At 35.1% G+C, this 20,250-nt stretch overlaps 1 protein-coding gene and 1 long non-coding RNA gene across 3 annotated transcripts in view; both read left to right on the top strand.

The window, feature by feature from the left end:
- Positions 1–20,250, top strand: part of LOC124639330 (ectonucleoside triphosphate diphosphohydrolase 5) — a 30,768-nt gene that overhangs the window by 1,046 nt on the left and 9,472 nt on the right. Inside the window, exons 1-3 of one of the 2 annotated variants that reach the window (XM_047176637.1) lie at positions 2,768–2,964; positions 3,840–3,963; positions 16,523–16,666. In XM_047176637.1, coding sequence (XP_047032593.1) covers positions 2,932–2,964; positions 3,840–3,963; positions 16,523–16,666 — 301 coding nt within the window. In that variant the 5' untranslated portion in view covers positions 2,768–2,931. Of the gene's footprint in view, positions 1–2,767; positions 2,965–3,839; positions 3,964–16,522; positions 16,667–20,250 lie in introns of those variants that run through there. The other variant, XM_047176638.1, reaches the window with a different exon arrangement.
- Positions 1,050–1,366, top strand: LOC124639334. Its single transcript, XR_006985459.1, has 2 exons — positions 1,050–1,110; positions 1,228–1,366. It is a non-coding gene; the product is annotated as an uncharacterized LOC124639334 (long non-coding RNA).

Here is a 20,250-nt window from a genome sequence, read left to right as displayed (position 1 = left end):
TTATAAGGAGACGCCGTGTTGTTATTGACGTATCTATAGTTATATAAATATGGGCGAAATATGAAACAAACTATGCAACATAGTTCTCTCTCACTCTTTCTAAGCAGATAATTATATTTGAAAACAGGGACAACAATATTTTTGTGGTTGCGTGAAATGGTGACATTTACTTTTGATATCCTCCTGTTTGTAGGTGCGTGCCATATCTGGTACATATGTCATGGTAGTTGTGCTGTCAAATAGGTGCTCTTCGTGACTTATTTTTGCTATTTTATAGAAAATCACTCGTGTTTACTTTTAAGACTACTATTTCAATAGTGAATTTATCAACGAGTATGCCTACGTGTTGTATCGTGAAGTGTGGTGCAAGTAAGCACAAAAATCAAGCTGGATTGTCTTTACACAGGTTAGTAACCAGTTTTTGCTAGATTCTACATAAACTAATTCACATTGGATAAAAAATATGTTACGGAAACATGAATTGATGGTGAAAGTACTAATATTTAAGTTTATTTCTGTATAAAAAGCTATATTTAGAAATAAATGTTGTTTACAATAACATGTCATATTGGCACAGTACTGTACAGTTGTCATAACTGTATCGATATAATATCCACTTTTATAATTCAGCTTTTACTAATTTTAACAACAGAAGTTACTGTTCCTAAGACACTGAGCCCTCAGAGTTGTGTATTATGTTGAATAGAACATCTCTATTTTGTTATTTACTTAAGTACTATCTTTTCATCGCGGTATTACTCGCGTTCCGATGGATCTAATTCCGTACCCGAACAGTAATAGCCTATGCCCACCGGGTAAAGTGTAGCTTTCAAATCGGTCAACTTGTTTCGGAGCCTATTCAATCCAAACAAATAATCAAAGTATAGATAAGTTCAAGTTTTGATGTTCTTTAATTAAAAAAACATTTTTTGCAGGTTTCCTATACGAAATGATTTAAGGACAAAATGGTTAGAAGCTATTGGTGAGGAAAATATTAATCCCAGACATAAATATTGGTATGTCTGTTCGCTTCACTTTGAAGATAGTTGTTTTAATAGAACACTGGATATCTTAAGATTACGTGACAACTCTGTTCCCACATTATTTTTGGTAAGTCTTAAGATAGTTTTTTTTTTTTTTTTTGTTAGACAAATCCTATGTAATTACATTATTAGTACAGTATATCTCTCCGTTCAATCGTTATTAAAGGAATATTCTTTTTTTCAGACACCCAAAGAAGGCCCCCAGGAGTCGTTGAATAGCTTGAAAACGATTGTAAATTATTGTATTTTTTTTAAGACAGTATCTACTTATGGCGTTTCTTGCGGATTCTTCTTCATAAGACCGAATCTTTGGCACCCTGCAACTAGTCTGACGTGAAAGAACTTTCATAGGGCTATTTGAAATAATAAATAATTACTTTGCCTGTGTTTTTTTTTTTTTCAAAGGTATCACCCTACTGAAATGACTCCTCCCATTTGGTTGATGTTGTTGAGGTTATTAGTATCAGTGAAGTTAATGTGATAGTTAGTTCTATGACGAAGAAATTATTTATACTAGGTTATTTTTATGCACCCAGTAAGACTCGTACGTACTTCTAACTAGAATACAATATCGATATTTGTTGAATCCGGTAGTGGTACAACCCTAGTAATGGCAGCCATTTTAGTTACTACTGCAGACTGTACATAGATATAATATTACTAAACAAGATTGCGCACGCTCAAAATATATATTTACGAAAATGAACTCTATTCTAACGCAATAAGGTACTAAATTGGTTGCATAATACACAGAGGCAAATCCGAGCCGAGAGGGATAGTTCGAACGGAGGCTGTTTGCCTCTTTCTAACACCTTGCCAGCATAAAAAAATGTTGTGATCAAAAGTTTTGTCTTCCCAAAAAACAATTGAATCACTTATATTTTTATCTTTTTTTAACAATTGTAAGTCAACAAATTAATAACAATCGCATTAATTTATTCGTATTTATTATTAAAACATAAACAACATAAATTTTTATTTTGCTTTTTTTATTTTCTAGCGGTAACCCTGAACATTCTTGGCGCGTAATCAGCATTTAAAATTTTGTTTATATTTTTTTGTATTAAATCAATTTAAACTATTAAAATGGTGAAAAAGTGTTGCGTTTCTACTTGCAAAAGTGAATCCTATGGTGGTTGCAATATATCGTTCTACAGGTTAGCTAATAATAACATTTTCGTAAATCAAACAACTAGGGTGCCCATGAATTCTTGTAATGAGTCAAAATAAGGGTGATGGATTTTAAAACTGTTGTACTATTGTTATAGCTTCCCAAAAAATGAAGAAAGGCGACATAAACGGCTCAGCAGTCTATGTGTGAAGCAAAAATACAAAATAAAACAGTCTTCACTTCGAATCTTCCTGCTTTTATACTGCTAATTCCCGCTAATTATTAAAAGCCTATATTAGTATTTTAAGGTCAAAAACTGCATAAGTTTAAATATCAATACCAATCTGTGTTTAATAATCTTAGCAAATTCGGATTTGTCTCACATAGCTTAATCTCATAGTCACCCTATTAGAAAGGGACAGACAGCCTCCGTACTAACTGTTTCACTCGGCTCGTTTTTTGGGTAAAGGTGCGCAGTCCTGTTTACTATATTATGTCTATGAGACTGTAGGTGTGCAGGTTTTTTTCGTGACATTTCCTGTCCCTATAGTTATATGTCAATGTCACTAACTGACATTTGACTGTCGCCTTTTTTGACATTAACGTGACATTCAATTTAATAACCAAAAATAAAATATTGCCGTGGAGTGACGTTGTGTGTTTCGAATTCATTTCGCCAAAAATAAATTGAAAAAATGTCTGCGTACCGCTTGTTGTATTCCAATTAGAATTAATATATAACCTATTTATTGGTTGTGATGTTTATTTTAAGTCAACATGGGAAAGTTCAGCACTTACAGGTACTTAGAGGTGCGTATGTCGAAAAATGCAATTAATGTTTTTGTTTTTATTATTCGACGTTTTTTGCTAATAAACACCTGCCTTGAAACAACTTGCAGTCACAGGCAATGGATATGGTTTTTTGTAACAGAGTATAATAGTTTGGATACGTAGTATGTAGGCCTGAGATTTTAAATACAGAAAAACTTAAAAACCGAATTTTCCTCAACGATACCACAATCATTTTCCCTGTTGGATGAAAATAAATATTTGTAAATAATTTTCAAGGAATACATTTGATGAACCAACCTCTCGAGTATGAGGGCGCGGTTTCGATTCCAGGTCAGGCAAGTACCAATGCAACTTTTCTAAGTTTGTATGTACTTTCTAAGTATATCTTAGACACCAATGACTGTGTTTCGGATGGCACGTTAAACTGTAGGTCCCGGCTGTCATTGAACATCCTTGGCAGTCGTTACGGGTAGTCAGAAGCCAGTAAGTCTGACACCAGTCTAACCAAGGGGTATCGGGTTGCCCGGGTAACTGGGTTGAGGAGGTCAGATAGGCAGTCGCTTCTTGTAAAGCACTGGTACTCAGCTGAATCCGGTTAGACTGGAAGCCGACCCAAACCCCATAGTTGGGAAAAGGCTCGGAGGATGATGACATTTGATGAATACAATGAATTATTCATCAAATATGATGTAAAAAAAACGTAATTTTCCGCGTTGTTTTGAGTTAACAACGTAATACAAGAAATCGTAATTAATTAAGAAAACTCATTATATTTTATAGTTTCATGCAGAACAGGCAGGCAAGGCAGGATTATGTTTTGTCGGAAAAAAAAAAACATGAAGACTACCATCTTTCATAGGTTGTATTGTAAAATGGTCCGTTTTGTTTTACAGTTAAAAGATGATACCTCAGCTCCACATATCAATGTTAGAAGTAGGACCATTAAGCACCCCAGGAGATTGAAGAAAGTATTTATCTTCCTCATCATATTAGCATTATGTATTACATACTTTTTGGGTGAGTACCTACTTTATTTATTAATATTATTATGAAAACTCCGCCCCTAAGACGACCCACTGACCACCTATTTTTTTTTTTAATATCTTTCATCAGTCACATTCAGAATGTGATACTTTTTGGTTCTATGCACAAAGAAAGGAAAGATAGATGCCATAAGGCAGGAAGGTCAGGTGCGTTCTTGTAGGTCAAGCAATGTACATAGTTGTGTGATCAGTTACTGGAACTAACAAGACATTCTGATTCCTCGTCAAATCAAAGCTACTCTGTCAGAGATTGACTAAGATTCTTAGATTGATTTTAGATTTTATTTTGAAAATATTTGGCGGGTTCCATACAACGTTTGTAAGGGCAGGGCAAATGCTTGTGCACTATAATATGTCCTGCGCAGCTGGCTGATCTCCTTTTATGAGAACAGCTGCCGTGGACACCATTAGTAAGGACAAAGCTAGTAACATTCGTCATCCCCTTCTTTGGAGGTTTTGCATTATGACATCTCCGCTAGTAATTTTGATCTCGTTAATATCTGAATGAACTTAGGCGTACGTAGAATGAAAGGATTTTATTACAAACATACCTAAAGCCTAATTACATAAAAGATTAAAATCATATGATAAAAAAACTAATTAGATAAGATGCTTATCAACTAACAAAAGTGATATTTATAGTTAACAGTTGTTTTAACACAAAAGTCAAATTAGAGTAAGTCTTTTTACAAATGTAAATATTGACTCTTGCATATTTTATCCTACTTATAATATAAATGTGAAAGTTTGTGAGAATGTATGGATGTATGTTTGTTATTCAATCACGCAAAAACGGCTGGACCGATTTGATTGAAATTTGGTGTGTAGATAGGTGATACCCTGGATTAACACATAGGCTTTTTATCAACACACCACGCGGCCGAAGCCGCTGGCGGAAGCTAGTATGTCTATAAAGCATAATAAACATTTTTTGCTTCTTTGTACTTAAAAGGCTCCAGAACTACTGAACTGATTTGGATAATTGTTTCACTGTTGTTAAGCTAGACTATCTCCAAGTAGCGTAGACTATATTAATGGTCCAGTTACGGGAAATCCCACAAACACAGGTAAAACAATAGAAAAACAGCCATTATATCTTTAAAATATGAATAGTTTTTTTAAATATGTATGTACATGAATTGTTTACAAGTTTCTAAACAAAAAAGTACTGGTTTGTTTTGTATAGGCAATATCTATTGGGTATGAAGGGCTGTCCAAAATGTTATTTTGGTCCTCAGCTCATTTAGTACTCTGTCACCTTGAGTGGCCCTTTTCTATTTTTAATTATCTTTTGACGTGGCTTGGTTAGTGACATTTATTATAAACAATATAATAATGAGATTGTATTGTGTTTAATATAGTTTCATCTTGAACCTAAAACAACGAAGCTTGAATTCAAAGATTTGTACTTATTTGTAAGATCCACAGTAATCTTGAATAAATAACTAGCTTTTTCCCGCATCCCAGGGATACCTGCTTGTACCTGGATAAAATATTGCCCCTGTTCTTCAATGATAGTGTAGCTTTCCAACGGCCTAAGAATGTTAAAATCAGTTCTAGGCCACCACTACTTTTTCACTGCACAGATACAAGTAAACAGACAAAAGTAATACAAAAATACAAACACAAAATACAAAAATGTTTATTTCGTAAAAAAAAATCATACAATAATATCGTGAATGGAGCCTTCTTTTAAGCAGATAAGAACCTGTAGTAGAAGACTCCGCTCTTCCATAATCAAGGAAAGAATACATATTTACTCAATGTAAATATTTACTTCTTGTTCTGTAATGGTAAACAGTATTATCTGAACAATGCTACTTTATATACACATCTATGGTTTGTGAATACAGAGAAAAAAAACTCCCTTGACGTAAGTTGTCTGTTTCATTTACTTATTTTCTTTAATTGGTATAAATTTAATATGTAAATGTAATATGGGAATAATTTCTTGAAATACATGATAGGTATTTAATTTAAACCAACTTAAGAAGTATATATTTTGGTATTTATTTCATGATTTTTTCTAAAAATTTTTTTTTTACGGCATCGAAGGCATGGCATTTCCATAATTTATTTAACTAGCTGTAGTAAAATATTTAAGTATTACCAGGCATGTATGTTTAAGTGTAATTTTACTCCACAATTTACATAATCGTTAGTTTCGTGACAAACCTTAATACCGCATGCATGAGTCTATAAAGTCATGTTTTATTACATCAATGTTGGCATGGATACCTACTAATAACTGAGTTAATAATACACAAAAGCATAAAACATATTCGGGAATAGTTTTTTGTGTCGAAGTTAAATAATTTTACTTCATTAAGGCCTTTACAATCAAAAATGTAAATAAAGATTCTAGTAACCCATTCCGGAAGTTGCCTCCTATGGTAAAGAAAGGGTAAGACTCCAACTATGGGGTCATTGGGGGTCACGTGGTTGAAAATAATTTACCCCGCAATATTGAGGGTTGTCGAGGTATGACGAACCAACCTTCAATATGTTGCTGCTATAGTAATATCAAAGAATTATCATACTCTCATTAATTACAGTGATCTAAGCTAATTTTCTGAACTTATAATAATTTATCATTAGCAAATATTGCCATCTCACTTCATTCTTCTACATTTATCAGTTATACGTGACAGAGACAACTTAAATCAATAATCATATTTTCGTTCCACAAATCGATAATTTAAAGTTAGTCATCATGAAAAATTTACAATCTAATCAGGCAATAATAACGTTAATAAGGGGTCCAAATTGGTCATACCTATTTGAAAATCAATTTGATGCGAATTGGTAGAACGCATTTTCTTTCTCGTCCGCAATACGATTTTTCTCAAAGGAGTTGGTATAGGTACTACACCTCGTTTGGGAGACCCAGACTTAGGACTTAAATAAAATGGCTGCCGTTGTGCGACCTCTCATCGCAGAAAGGTCATGTCCACCTAGAATCTAAGGGCTGTGAGATTATTCTAAAAGTACCTAATCGTAATTCTGGAAAGCAAACGGTTTTTCTCACAAACCAAACAAGTAGTGCGGTTCTTGTAAACTCAATTCCGAGTACTTCACGCGCATGTTTCCCATACTATTCTGCCCACGTCCGTCACTAGCTGATACCTTTTTTTTGTTTCTGTAGGAAATCATCAAACGACTCCTCCCGCTGTGGGTAAGCAGCGTGAGGGAGTGTCGAGACTTACTGACTAAAACCCGCGGTAATTATTTCGGACAATCCCGCAGCCCCGGCACTCGCTGATACCTGAAATTAGTGCCTGCGCAGGGACCCGCGCAATTTTCCGCGACGACAAAAAGTTTGGCGAACTTTATTTGGAAACTAAGCATGGTCTCCAATTTTTCTTGTAAATACCAGTACCGTACACCTCGTGTTACGTTCCCGTTCACACAAACATTGAGTTGTTATGTTAAACAATCTGTGATTGGAAGACATAAAAACCATTCATTTCACGTTAATTAAAACTGGGTAAATGAAACACGTTGTATGGAAAGCGCTTAACTTAAAAATAATGTAAGCCGGTAAAAATGATGTAAGCTGTGGAAATTCTGTAAGAATGGGTCCACCCGCGTCCCGTGGGAACTACTGCATGTACCGTAATAGAATATAGCCTATATGTTACTCGGTAAGAGTGTAGGTTTTTAAAATTGAAATCTATGCTGGGTCTATGGGATCGTTCGAAAGAGTAGTCCTTCCCGCGGCAGCCTCAATGGGAGGGGTCATCAGATGATTTTCCACGAGGTATTGATGACCTACTTACTATACTACCTATCTGTATCTGTGCAGAAACTTAACATAACTTAGGATGTAGATATTTTAACAGGCATATGGACTATTTCAGCTGTGTCGGTATGGTACCAGCATGTCAAAAATATTTTCTTAGTCATCAGATCGCCACTCATTGGCATTAATCACCATTAATTGGATCATTCTCTAAAAATAGACGTTATCGCTTGAGGGATAAATAATGTTATCATTCAAAACTGAAAATTAAAATCTAAACAAAGATTTAGATAATCGTGATAGTGGCATCTCACCGTGACTTTGCTTTTGTTGCATCATTGCAATCAATCAATTTTGTGACTCAAAGAAAAATCTCTTTGAGCCCTTTTTTACCGATAAGGTAAACGAGCAATTATGGAAAACGGGTGTTTATTTTACCACCAACATTTTTAATGATACAATTTATTAATTATTTGATTCCTAAAGCAAGCTTAAATAGAAAGTATTTATTCACATAAATAAACCCACATGAATAAAACTGATAAATTAAATTACAAATAAATCTGCCGCTTCCGATGGATAAACGAATGTTTGCATATTTTTCCTGTTAGTAATCTAGCTTCCGTTAGTAAATCGGTAGTATTTTGTTATCAGTAATTTAAAATAGTCTCTAAACACCACTTTTCGAAGCTCGGAATAAAAGATAGCTCCCTAAACGCCCACCCTGCATCACTTCCCATGTGTCTTTACTGGGAACAAGTGGAGTAGCAAACTCCCCAGCAACACATGTCCGTCTATTAGGTACAGAAGACAGCACATCAACCTCCCTCCATCTGTCAAATTTCTTCAATAGATTTTCAACCTTATCATATTAGTTGAAGGTTAATTGGTAAAATTTGACAGATTCGGGTAACTTGACCTGTTGGCGTCTGTACCTATTACATAAATGCCTTCCGTCCGGGGTTCCCCGGATTTGTCCTAGTTTGAAGGCCGTCCGGGCGTCAGTTTGAAGATGTTTCAGGGGAAAACCCGGACACTTTGCACAAGGAAGCGCCTAATTTTTTTTCGGTCGAATGAAAAAATAATATGAAAATTGGGTCATCTTTTTTTTGCACATTATTTCGAAAAAATGCGAATTATGCCAAATGTCCGGGTTTGGCGAAATTTGCGATTGCAGCTCTACCTACATGTAGAAACTATGTACTTATATAGGACCTTATTACATGAAGTTGCATATGTATGACGTGACAAGCAATGATGCAGTCTCTTGTTGATACTGCCTTCTAATTTGCGTAACAAATGCTATGAATAACGTCATGTTACGGAAAATCCTTTCGTTCATGTATGTAATATGAAAACTGGGTTATGTAATATATTAAGACGCTGTATTGTTATTCTTTTATCTTAATTTTTTTTTTCTATTATTATTACATGTATTTTATATATTTTATCGTTTATTGACTATTTATTTTCTATATCTTTAGTATTTATTGTATATTTATCAATTATATGTACACCCTAAACTACCTTTTTTCAAACTATTCTCCAGATAAACTCCATCCAAAGTTTGTCTGGAAGAAATTGCTGATTAGCGATAAGACCGCCATTTGTACTCTTCTTTGTGTATTGTGATGTCCTGTGTTGTAAATTTTCTTTTTTCTTGGTGTACAATAAAGCATAATCTATCTATCTATCTATCTATCTAAGATCATCATCATCATCATCATCTCAGCCATAGGACGTCCACTGCTGAACATAGGCCTCCCCCTTTGATCTCCACAGAAGACGTCGCCGGAAGACGCTGGATGCAGGTCGCTTCCAACAGGTATCTGTGGAGATATTAAGATAGTTTACTGAAATCCGCCATTAATGTTTTCCACAGATAGATATATAACAACTATCTATGCGGAACCTCACAAAATGGAAATTAATGAATGGCATAATAACATCAGTGCGTACAGATTTACATTTATTAATACGTATTTAGGTTTCATTACATGTCTATTAACTACTCGTATTTACTAAACACTTTTGACGTAAAAGAGGTGGGTTGCACCATTTAACTATCATCATCATCAGCCTTTCTATCGTCTCACTCCCAGCAGTGGGACGATAGAAATGCTGATAGGCCTCCTCTCACACACAGAAGGATTGAGCGTTAATCATCCCGCTTGCTTAATGCGGGTGATTTCGGACTTTATAGTCCAGATTTCCTCGAGATGTTTTCATTCCCCTTTCAATCAGTCATTGGTGTGCTAGATATACTTGGAAAGAACACAGAAACTTAGAAAAGTTGCATTGGTAGCCTCACCTGGTATCGAATCCATACTCATACTTCAAAGGTTGGTTCTTTACCAGCCGTAAAATCGGTGCCTATATATTACAATTTCACGGCCGGTTATGGTTTGGTTATCAAGGACGTACCCAGGGGGGGGGGGGTCCAAGGGGTCCGGACCCCTCCCGAAAATAGATGCAACCCATAAAATAAATCCCTCAGTAGTAAGTACAGTGCCAAATATGACTCAGTTTTGATCTGCGGGGCGGGCGGGTGGTGGCGGGGCACCTCAACATCCACATCCATTTACGCGATACCTTAATCATTTGCCTGGACCTGGACCCCCCCCGACAAAAAATTCTGGGTACGTGCTTGTTGGTTATCGTTATAGTTAAATGGTGCAACCCACCCTTAATATGACAAAAGCATCGTCCTGTCACTGTCTACTTAAAACGATTGAACGAGACAGCATGATGTTTTAAATATATAATTATAATATTCAACGTTAAATGTGTTTAGTCAGTAAATAAACCAGTTTAGTTGTAGTACGTTATCTAGGAGTAAATAATATTAGGTACCTCATAGATTAGAATAGAGAGTTTATGTAACTTAAACAGTAGTTGTAGTCTATGGTCGAGTTCACATATACCGGTTGTTTTGTGCAGTTGACATCTGTTAATTTTTAGGGGATAAATACCTCTTTCTGTACTGACTGAAAGGATTATCAATTGCACCAAAAAAGGACCGGGGTATACCAGTTTTTTGTAAGGCCTCTTTAAGAGATTCAAAAACAAAATTTTGATAATTTTACATAACGTGTTAGGTCGGCTTGTTTTAGTCTCTATTACCTATAACATCATGGGGCGTTGGCATATTATATACGGTCAATATATCTTTAATTCTCTTACCGGAATAAATAATTATAATTATTCAGATCGAACCGTCGCACAGTAGATCGACGCCATACAAGCGTTGGGACATAGGCCGTCTTACCACAAAAACTTTTAAACGTCAGTTTATGCCTTGTCTAAAAAAATGTCAAATTATGACGTTGACATATGGTTCATTTTGCAGCCAAAATTTTATTAGACAAGTGTAAAACAGGGTTTAAAGTTTTTGTAGTAAGACCCAGGATATTTAAATATCCAAATGTCAATTTTTGAAAAACGAGTTATGCCATCGTATTTGTCTTCTTATTAGCTGTTAAAAATGTTACTAGCATTTTCTGATTGGACTCTTACATCGAGAGCTATAGCGCAAAATGTGATTTAAATGTATGGGAAGTGACTTAAAAACTGATGTATCTCGAGATTCCCTTCGCCTTTCGACTTGATTTTTTTATATGGTAATAAGACATATATTTGGCACATTTTCTTCAAACAAACATGGTGCGATAAATGTGCCCGTTTTAAGATACAAGTATAGACCGATTTTTGCAATATCATCTACATATTTATTTATAAGTTTCACATATTTTATCTCTGAATCTCACTTTAGTGGTGACTCACTGATATGGTCAGGCCATAACTCATTGGTGCACCGATAATATAATCTCTGGAAATAATTATATACTACTAATGAGGTAATTTGTTAATTTTTGGTAATTTGTTATTACCTAAATTTTAATGAGGTGATTAGCTATTTTTTTGGAAAATTAGCTAATTACTTATAAAAGACCTTTTTATTGTTTACAATAAGAACTCGAATCGATTTTTAACATACCTACCCTCATAAGTGCCAATTTTGGTAACCATATAAATAGGCGCATGGTTGACTGAAATTAAATTAAATAAAAGCAGTCGTTTTTTATGAAAAACAAAAAAATATTTTATTGTCACGCTTAGTTACTAAAAAAATAATAAATTACAAATAATAAAATATGTAAAAACATCAAAATATACCTACAATTCTATTACTAAGATATTTATTGAAGTACTTAACTACAATTTACTAATAACTAATTTCATAATGATAAAGTAAGGACAAAATTTTAAATTGGTTGACACTAATATTTAGACATGATAAAAACAGTAAAAACAAATATTCAATATAACAAACAAAACGAAGAACAGCATCATAAAGCATCATAAAAATCAATAGTCTAAAAGAAAGTGTTAGTCACAGAAAATATCATCATCAGATTCTATTTCAGATTCTTCAGAATCGCTATCAGATATTAAATTCATAACGTCACAAAATTCTACTTGATTTTCTTCTGTGACTATCATTTCATAAACTTCTTTAAACATATTTCTCTTTACGTTACGATCCAATTTTGGTCGTATGGTTGTCAAAAAAGGATCTGAAGTGAGAAGCAGGTTATGAAGTACATCTTCATTACAATTAATACTATTACTTTTTCTCGAGTGAGACTCTCTAAATTTACGAAAATCTTTGTTTCTCGCTTCAGATGCTTCTTCTGACAAAAAACCGATTGGCACTATAGACAAATGCTCAATTATATGAGCTCCATGAATAAGCAACTTATGAATACTCACAGGCATATAATACCATGGATAAAGATTGGTAAACATTTTTGCAGTATCTATACATAATTCATTAAATTTGTTTACAATAATTTTTTCACCAGAAGAAATACATTGTAGGATCACACCAAGTCTTTGCACTAAAGCAACGTCTAGTCCAGTTATATCAGCAGTTTTGGCTGGATCTTGAAAGAACCTTCTAGCTGAGTTTCCGTTGTTTGTCGTCCCACTGCCTTGTTTTACAACGTCTAATAATAAACCAGTTTCTTTTCTGAATCTGTCTTGAATGTTCTTTTTTCTTTCATCTACAGATTTTTTGGCATCGTCTCCTCTTGATTGCCAAGATTTAATGTCTAATCTATATGCTATATGAAGCAAACATTCCATGGCACGGATCCATGCATGAAGACTGCTTAATCCATATTTATACATATCTTCGTCCACTGGTTTTTTCTGAACCAATTCTATATTGTTCATTTCCTTCGGACGCGCCTTACACAAATCGCAAACTGCTGTAGAAGTGCCAGAGATATAGGATGCCACTTTTCCATCTATCATTGTCAAGAGCAATTTATGCTTGATAGTTGCATTTTCACATTTCGTTGGATTTAAACTTTCTATTTCTGTTTCTATATTAGTCATTTCGTTTTTAACATTAAACTCCGTTTCTTTCATGAACTTCCACATAATGGGTCGGCAGAAAGACGTTGATGAAGGCCGTTGGTTTTGCCAAATAATACATCCATCTTGAGTTGTGAGCTTCAATGGCACAAGACTCGCCATGAACACGCTTTGTAGTTCTTGATTTGAACAATCCGACTTTTGTTGATGTACACTTTGATTTGAGGCTCCATCAAACCCCCATTTGCTTATTAGCAGGAGTTCATCTTTGTCAAGACTTATGTCCAAACACTGAATAAGTCTATTTACAGTTAAATCTAACAGAGCTTGAAGTTTAATCTTAACAGAAGTTTCTGTTATTGTTACAGCACTGTTGTCAGGGTAGCACTTTTTCTTCTCTTCTTGAAGTTTATAATAACTAGGGTATTTACAAATTCCTTCCTTTTCACTGAAATCTCTTAGTGTTATGTATCGAAACTTTGATAGTCTTAAAGTGACATATAATGCCAAAGCTTTTTGGGATGATATTTCTTTCATTTCTCCAAATTGAATAAACTGCTTTACTTTAGAGACTTGCTCTGGATTTTCTAAAAGGTACTGCAGGATTTCAGCCACATCTTTTTTTCCAGATGATTTGAGGCTCGTTTGAGCAGAGAAGACGATTTCTTCCGTGCTATAGGAGCTGCAACTCGATTCTGTGCGTCTTCTTTTTTGTTTGTTCGATAATTCTTCAAAAGGTTTGCGGCTTTCTATCGAAGTAGATGTAGATGCGTCGGAAACCCGACATTCCGGATTCATCACAACATTTGTGAAAGAATCGGATGTTGTCGCTGTTGGTTCTTCAGATGCCTCGTCTATTTCTTCTTCGGGTATAATAACATTCTCTTTCCAATTTTCTGGCCATTTGATATCTGCTTGCAACCAGGAGGAATACTTCCGCATAAATGCTTCTTGATTTCTTGAAGATTTCATCCATTTAGCATAGATCCGATAACAAAATCTACGACACCATTCTTTAAGTTCTTTTTCAACTGCGTCTCTTAACTGAAAATCACTATTGGTTTTCAGAGACGTAAATAATTGATTATAGTCCCGAATATCACCACCTTCACGTAGAGAAATGTAAAGGTCGAGGTAAGTACCGAAACCGTGAAAAGACATAATGACAACACTCGGATGAGGATGAAATTACAACTAATGCTCTTCAAGTAATGCACCTATTTATATGGTTTCCAAAATTGGCACTAATGAGGGTAGGTATGTTAAAAATCGATTCGAGTTCTTATTGTAAACAATAAAAAGGTCTTTTATAAGTAATTAGCTAATTTTTCAAAAAAATAGCTAATCACCTCATTAAAATTTAGGTAATAACAAATTACCAAAAATTAACAAATTATCTCATTAGTAGTATATAATTATTTCCAGAGATTATATTATCGGTGCATCAATGAGTTATGGCCTGACCATATCAGTGAGTCACCACTGAAGTGAGATTCAGAGATAAAATATGTGAAACTTATAAATAAATATGTAGATGATATTGCAAAAATCGGTCTATACTTGTATCTTAAAACGGGCACATTTATCGCACCATGTTTGTTTGAAGAAAATGTGCCAAATATATGTCTTATTACCATATAAAAAAATCAAGTCGAAAGGCGAAGGGAATCTCGAGATACATCAGTTTTTAAGTCACTTCCCATACATTTAAATCACATTTTGCGCTATAGCTCTCGATGTAAGAGTCCAATCAGAAAATGCTAGTAACATTTTTAACAGCTAATAAGAAGACAAATACGATGGCATAACTCGTTTTTCAAAAATTGACATTTGGATATTTAAATATCCTATGTCCCAACGCTTGTATGGCGTCGATCTACTGTGCGTCGTCACGCTCTTATTATAAAATTTATATTATAATAAGTAGCTTTAGTCTTATAACTTCGATGTTAGTGCGCGTGCGTTTCAACAGTTTTCATATCGTTTATATAAAATATTATAAGCATAAAGCAACGGAGCCATGGATAATAATATTTTCAAGGTGTTATTTTGTATGTATACCTACCTATTTTTTTTATGCGCTTATGATATAATTTTATGTTATCCCATTAAACGCTAATGAAAATGTCACGTATCGTGAAATTACGTAGTGATTAAAAAAGAAATAGGTACATAATATGTACTTATGTATGTATTTCATAGGTACTCGATTTGGTTAATTCTAAAAGTGAAAAATATTGGGAGGAAGAGCCAATAATTTTGAGTATTTGACTTTAAAATGTTCCAGTTTATATATACAGGGTGGCCCATCCATAGGCGTCCAAAAGAAAAAATTAGAAGCTCTATGCTATGGGGTATCCGAATCACCCCCATGTATGTTCAGCGCTTTTTTGTAGTTTAGGAGCTAGAGTTGTTTTTAATTTTTTTCCGTAATTTTCATTTAAACATGGTTTTTTCTATTTTACCTTTTTTTCCTAACGTTTACAGGTGTTTTTTTTTTGTAATTAATCATCATGATAATAGGTAACACCTGAAAAAAGCAGTTTGGCTAAACATTCTAGAACTTAGATAAAATGTTATCTAAAGTTTAAAATCACTGTTGAAGTTCAGTAGCCAAAAATGTTAAGGGCTTAAAAAAAATAATAAGGGGTTTCTAAGCAGTAGAAACCTGCTTAGAAACCCCTTATTATTTTTTGAACTTCAGATAAAATTTTGTCTAGAATGTTTAGCCAAACTGCTGTTTTCAGGTGTTAGCTACTATCACGATGATTAATTACACAAAAAAACATCTGTATACGTTAGGAAAAAAAAGATAAAATAGAAAAAACACTGTTGAAATGAAAATTACGGAAAAAAATTTAAAACAATTCTAGCTCCTAAACTACAAAAAATCGCTGAACATACATGGGGGTGATTCGGATACCCCACAGCATAGAGCTTCTAAATTAATCTTTTGGGCGCCTTTGGATGGGCCACCCTGTATATAGGTACCTAGTAAGTTTTTAGTAGTTCAGAAATACGTAATCGTATTATAAATATACAGTATCTAGGTAATATAGAATACTATATTTTTACACTCGTATCATAGTTTATACCTACACAGACTAGAAGTATCTCATTGTGCAAAGTTCAATCCAGGTCAGATCTTATAATAAACTATGTTTAACTTATCCCCTCTAACGTTTAACTGGAAATATCTTTGTTTAAACATAAATATTAATTAGTTCGAGACTGCCCTATTCATGTGACTGACAAGTGACAACTATTACCGTGCATTTGTGTCACAAAAAAAGTATTTGACAGTAAAAAGCGCGGGAAGATTTGGCAGTTCTTTTTTTTTTCTTGCCAGCCATGTTGGCAAGGGTAGCGTCAGTGTTCGTCAGATTCAGCATGAGGTTTTATGTGGCAGGGTTGTTCGCGGGCCAGTCGCAGTGGCTGGACGGCCTGGCGAAGAGTTTGGGCTACGAGAGCGTGTACCATCACGCGGTGATCATCGACGCCGGCTCTTCGGGCTCCAGGGTGCTTGCTTATAAGTTTAGAGTACCTTTTACAGGTGAGTTTTTGCTTACATTGTTTTTATGTAGTATTTAAGTTACCTAATAGAAATACGTAAGAACCTTAGGGGTGTTCAGAATGACCTTATTAAGATCATGGGTATGATCCGAAAAACATTGCAGTGCAGTAGGTATTTGAAAATATTTCAGTCACAGAGAACTTAAAGTAAATGTCAAAAGTCATCACGAATATTTTTAGCTTATCATAATGATTATGATGATTTAACAGAATTTAACTAATATATATTTTAGCTGGTTACTAGGACTGCATATTTTGTTAGAGCGTGGTCAATCGGGAAGTAACTCGTTTTAAACGTATCTACAATAACTGTTGTAGCCGATCTGTTTTGATAACGTTTTATATTCACGAGATAAGATTAACCAAAATGTTATTTTAATGTAATATTTGCTGATAACATTGTGGGAAATAGAAATACATAACAGAAAACAAATGACAACTCAACGTACTAGATCTTTCCCTCGACCTAACGATTTTGGCTAAAATCCTGCAAGGTAAAAGCATTTGTTTAGCAACAATGTTGTTTGTTGCCTAGCAACGAGAAAGTTTGAAAAATTGGAGCTCGACAAATTGTTACTATTTCTAATTTGTATGCGGACCTTTTCCTATACTGCAGAGTTTTATCAGTCCACCGCAATCGTGGCGGAAAACTATTAAACCGTGTTATATAACCTCTTCGATACGGGTATAAATCGTGTTACTGGTGTAGCAACAAATGTTCTCTATGGTTAACGTATTGTTTACCTGTTAGTAACTAAACTTAATTGCAAAAAAACGTATGAGTCATAAAAGTGGTCGTGGCTAATTCAAAGCCGCGCGGATCGATTGATCGTAAGGTTAAGCAACGCTTGGCGTGATCGGTCCGTGGATGGGTGACCATCTTGTCATAATGAGTTCTTCCGTTCTTTGGAAAGCACGATACACTGTAGGTCCCGGCTGTTATTTTAACATTTATACACAGTAAGTCTACCAGTCTTACTTTAGGGGTATTGGATTGCCCGGGTAACTGGGTTGAGGAAGTCAAATAGACAGCCACTCCACGTAAACTACTGGTACATCAGCTACACCCGGTTAAACTGGAAGCCGACCCCAACATAGTTTAGAAAAGGCTATGCAGATAATGTCTTTTAAATGAATTTAGTCGTGCGCCTAAATCGAACGGCTATAAAAAAGACTGAATTCTAAGTTCAGTCTAGTACCTATTTGAATATTTGGACAAGTTTTTTTATCAAATTGGTGATAATGACTCAGTAGGTTGCGTCGTACATAACGAATACTTTGAATATAATCTAAAAAGAGTAATTCCCCTCTATTTTCATCCTTTTGGGTGGGAACATAAAAATAATGTTCTGTATCTAACGCATGTTTTTTAATAGTGCAACATAATTTTATTTTAATACTAGCTTCCGCTAACGGCTTCGCCCGCGTGGTGTGTTGATAAAAAGTAGCCTTTGTGTTAATCCAGGGTATCACATGTCTACATGCCAAATCTCAACCAAATCGGTCCAGCCGTTTTTGCGTGAAAAAATAACAAACATACATCCATACATTCTCACAAACTTTCACATTTATAATATTAGTAGGATTAGTAAGATATTGGTAGGATAAGTAATGACGTTTTCTCTACACGATGCCACGATGACGTAGGAGTTTATAACAAGAAGTACTACAAACATTCGTTTGTTTTGCAACTCGTGTCAATATTTGATGAATGCACGGCATACAGGCCGGTGTCCATCGATTTTTGTCGGCCTAAGGGTTAAATATGTATGTGATATTGGTCGCTGCTAAGTCATGTCTTTTGGGTCTTTGACACAAATGAAAAAACATCGTCAGGATATTGGGACTTAAAAGGTCGCTAATCTAGTTTGAGCAAGGATAATCTTATCTTAACTATAACTATATATATATATATATTCTTAAAAACCAGAAGCAGGTTTGTTTAACGAGGAAATTACAAGAAATAGTTTTAACATGAAAATCAACTAAGATTAGTCAAGAACGCGGGAAAATCGCATTCTGTCAAACGATAACATGTCTTGTCACAATGACGTTCGAAAAAAGAATCCTCCAAGCATAGATGAACAGCTGAATGGCGAGGTGTCTATGGTCGCTCGTCACTGCTGCCCTCTTTGTAACTACTGGCAGCTAACACGGCCTCTCCTGACACCCTGACGTTCTCGGCAGGATCTGGGTGAGCCTGGTTGAGTCTCGGAACACCTGCACATGCAATAAGCGAGTTGGACCTGGCTCAATTTCGTCATATTTAAATCTCGATTGGTTATCGTGCTCGTCATCGTTTTTCTGAACAATGACACTTTCAGAATAAAAATTATTCGAGGACTTACAAACCTCAAACAAAGTACTAATCCATTTAAAGAAAGAAAAATAAATAACATCAACTTTAAATCAAATAACAAGTACAAAATGAATAACAGAACACTGGTATACCACCCAGTGACGACTCGCAAATAAATAACGTCAACTTTAAATCAAATAACAAGTACAAAATGAATAACAGAACACTGGTATACCACCCAGTGACGACTCGCAAATAAATAACGTCAACTTTAAATCAAATAACAAGTACAAAATTAATAACAGAACACTGGTATACCACCTAGCGACTCGAAAATAAATAACGTCAACTTTAAATCAATTAACAGATACAAAATTAATAACAGAACACTGGTATACCACCCAGTGTAAGTGTGTCGAGTGTAAGGCTGAAACATATTAGTTGTACACATATAAACACACAACATACAAAGAAATCATGTAAATTATTAACCTGGTTTGGAGTGTAAAGCTGAAACATATTAGTTGTAAGAAGAAATACGATTACTTTTACTTATTAGTTATACCGTGAGCGCAAGCGTGCACTTAACAAGAAAGATGTTATCAAGAACAAATACTTCAACTATACGGAAGTCATAGTCAAGTCATAGTCAAGCCAGGGGCTCAGACTATACGGAAGCCATAAGCCAGAGGCTCAGACTATACGGAAGCCATAAGCCAGAGGCTCAGACTATACAGAAGCCATAAGCCAGAGGCTCAGACTATACGGAAGCCATAAGCCAGAGGCTCAGACTATACGGAAGCCATAAGCCAGAGGCTCAGACTATTCGGAAGCCATAAGCCATGGGCTCAGACCATACAGAAGCCATAAGCCAGAGGCTCAGACTATTCGGAAGGCATAAGCCAACAGAACCAGCAGAAGCAGCAGCACAGCAGCGCTCGTGCCAGGATCAAGAGCACCGGCAGAGCAGCGCTCGTGCTGCAATCAGCAGCACCAGCACAGAAGCGCTTGGGCCAGGACACGGCCGTTACACATTCTCGTGTATAAGTCTGCGAACAAGCACTTACGATATACATTTCGTTCGGCCACATCTGACCATCAAAATCTGGAAAGCTTTTCGCTCTCAAAGAAATAAATTCAAGGCATAACTTTGAAACTATGTCTCAGAAATATCATTATTACTAATCATGTATCAGCAACTCTGAAAACACAACTACCATTGCGGTTTGATAAGTTACGTGTAGTTAACTTCACTTCAGCTTTTG

This window comes from Helicoverpa zea, chromosome 19, assembly GCF_022581195.2.
Source record: "Helicoverpa zea isolate HzStark_Cry1AcR chromosome 19, ilHelZeax1.1, whole genome shotgun sequence".
NCBI lineage: Eukaryota > Metazoa > Arthropoda > Insecta > Lepidoptera > Noctuidae > Helicoverpa > Helicoverpa zea.
The sequence above is the reverse complement of the archived record's forward strand: the minus strand, read 5'-3'. Positions and strand labels throughout refer to the sequence as shown.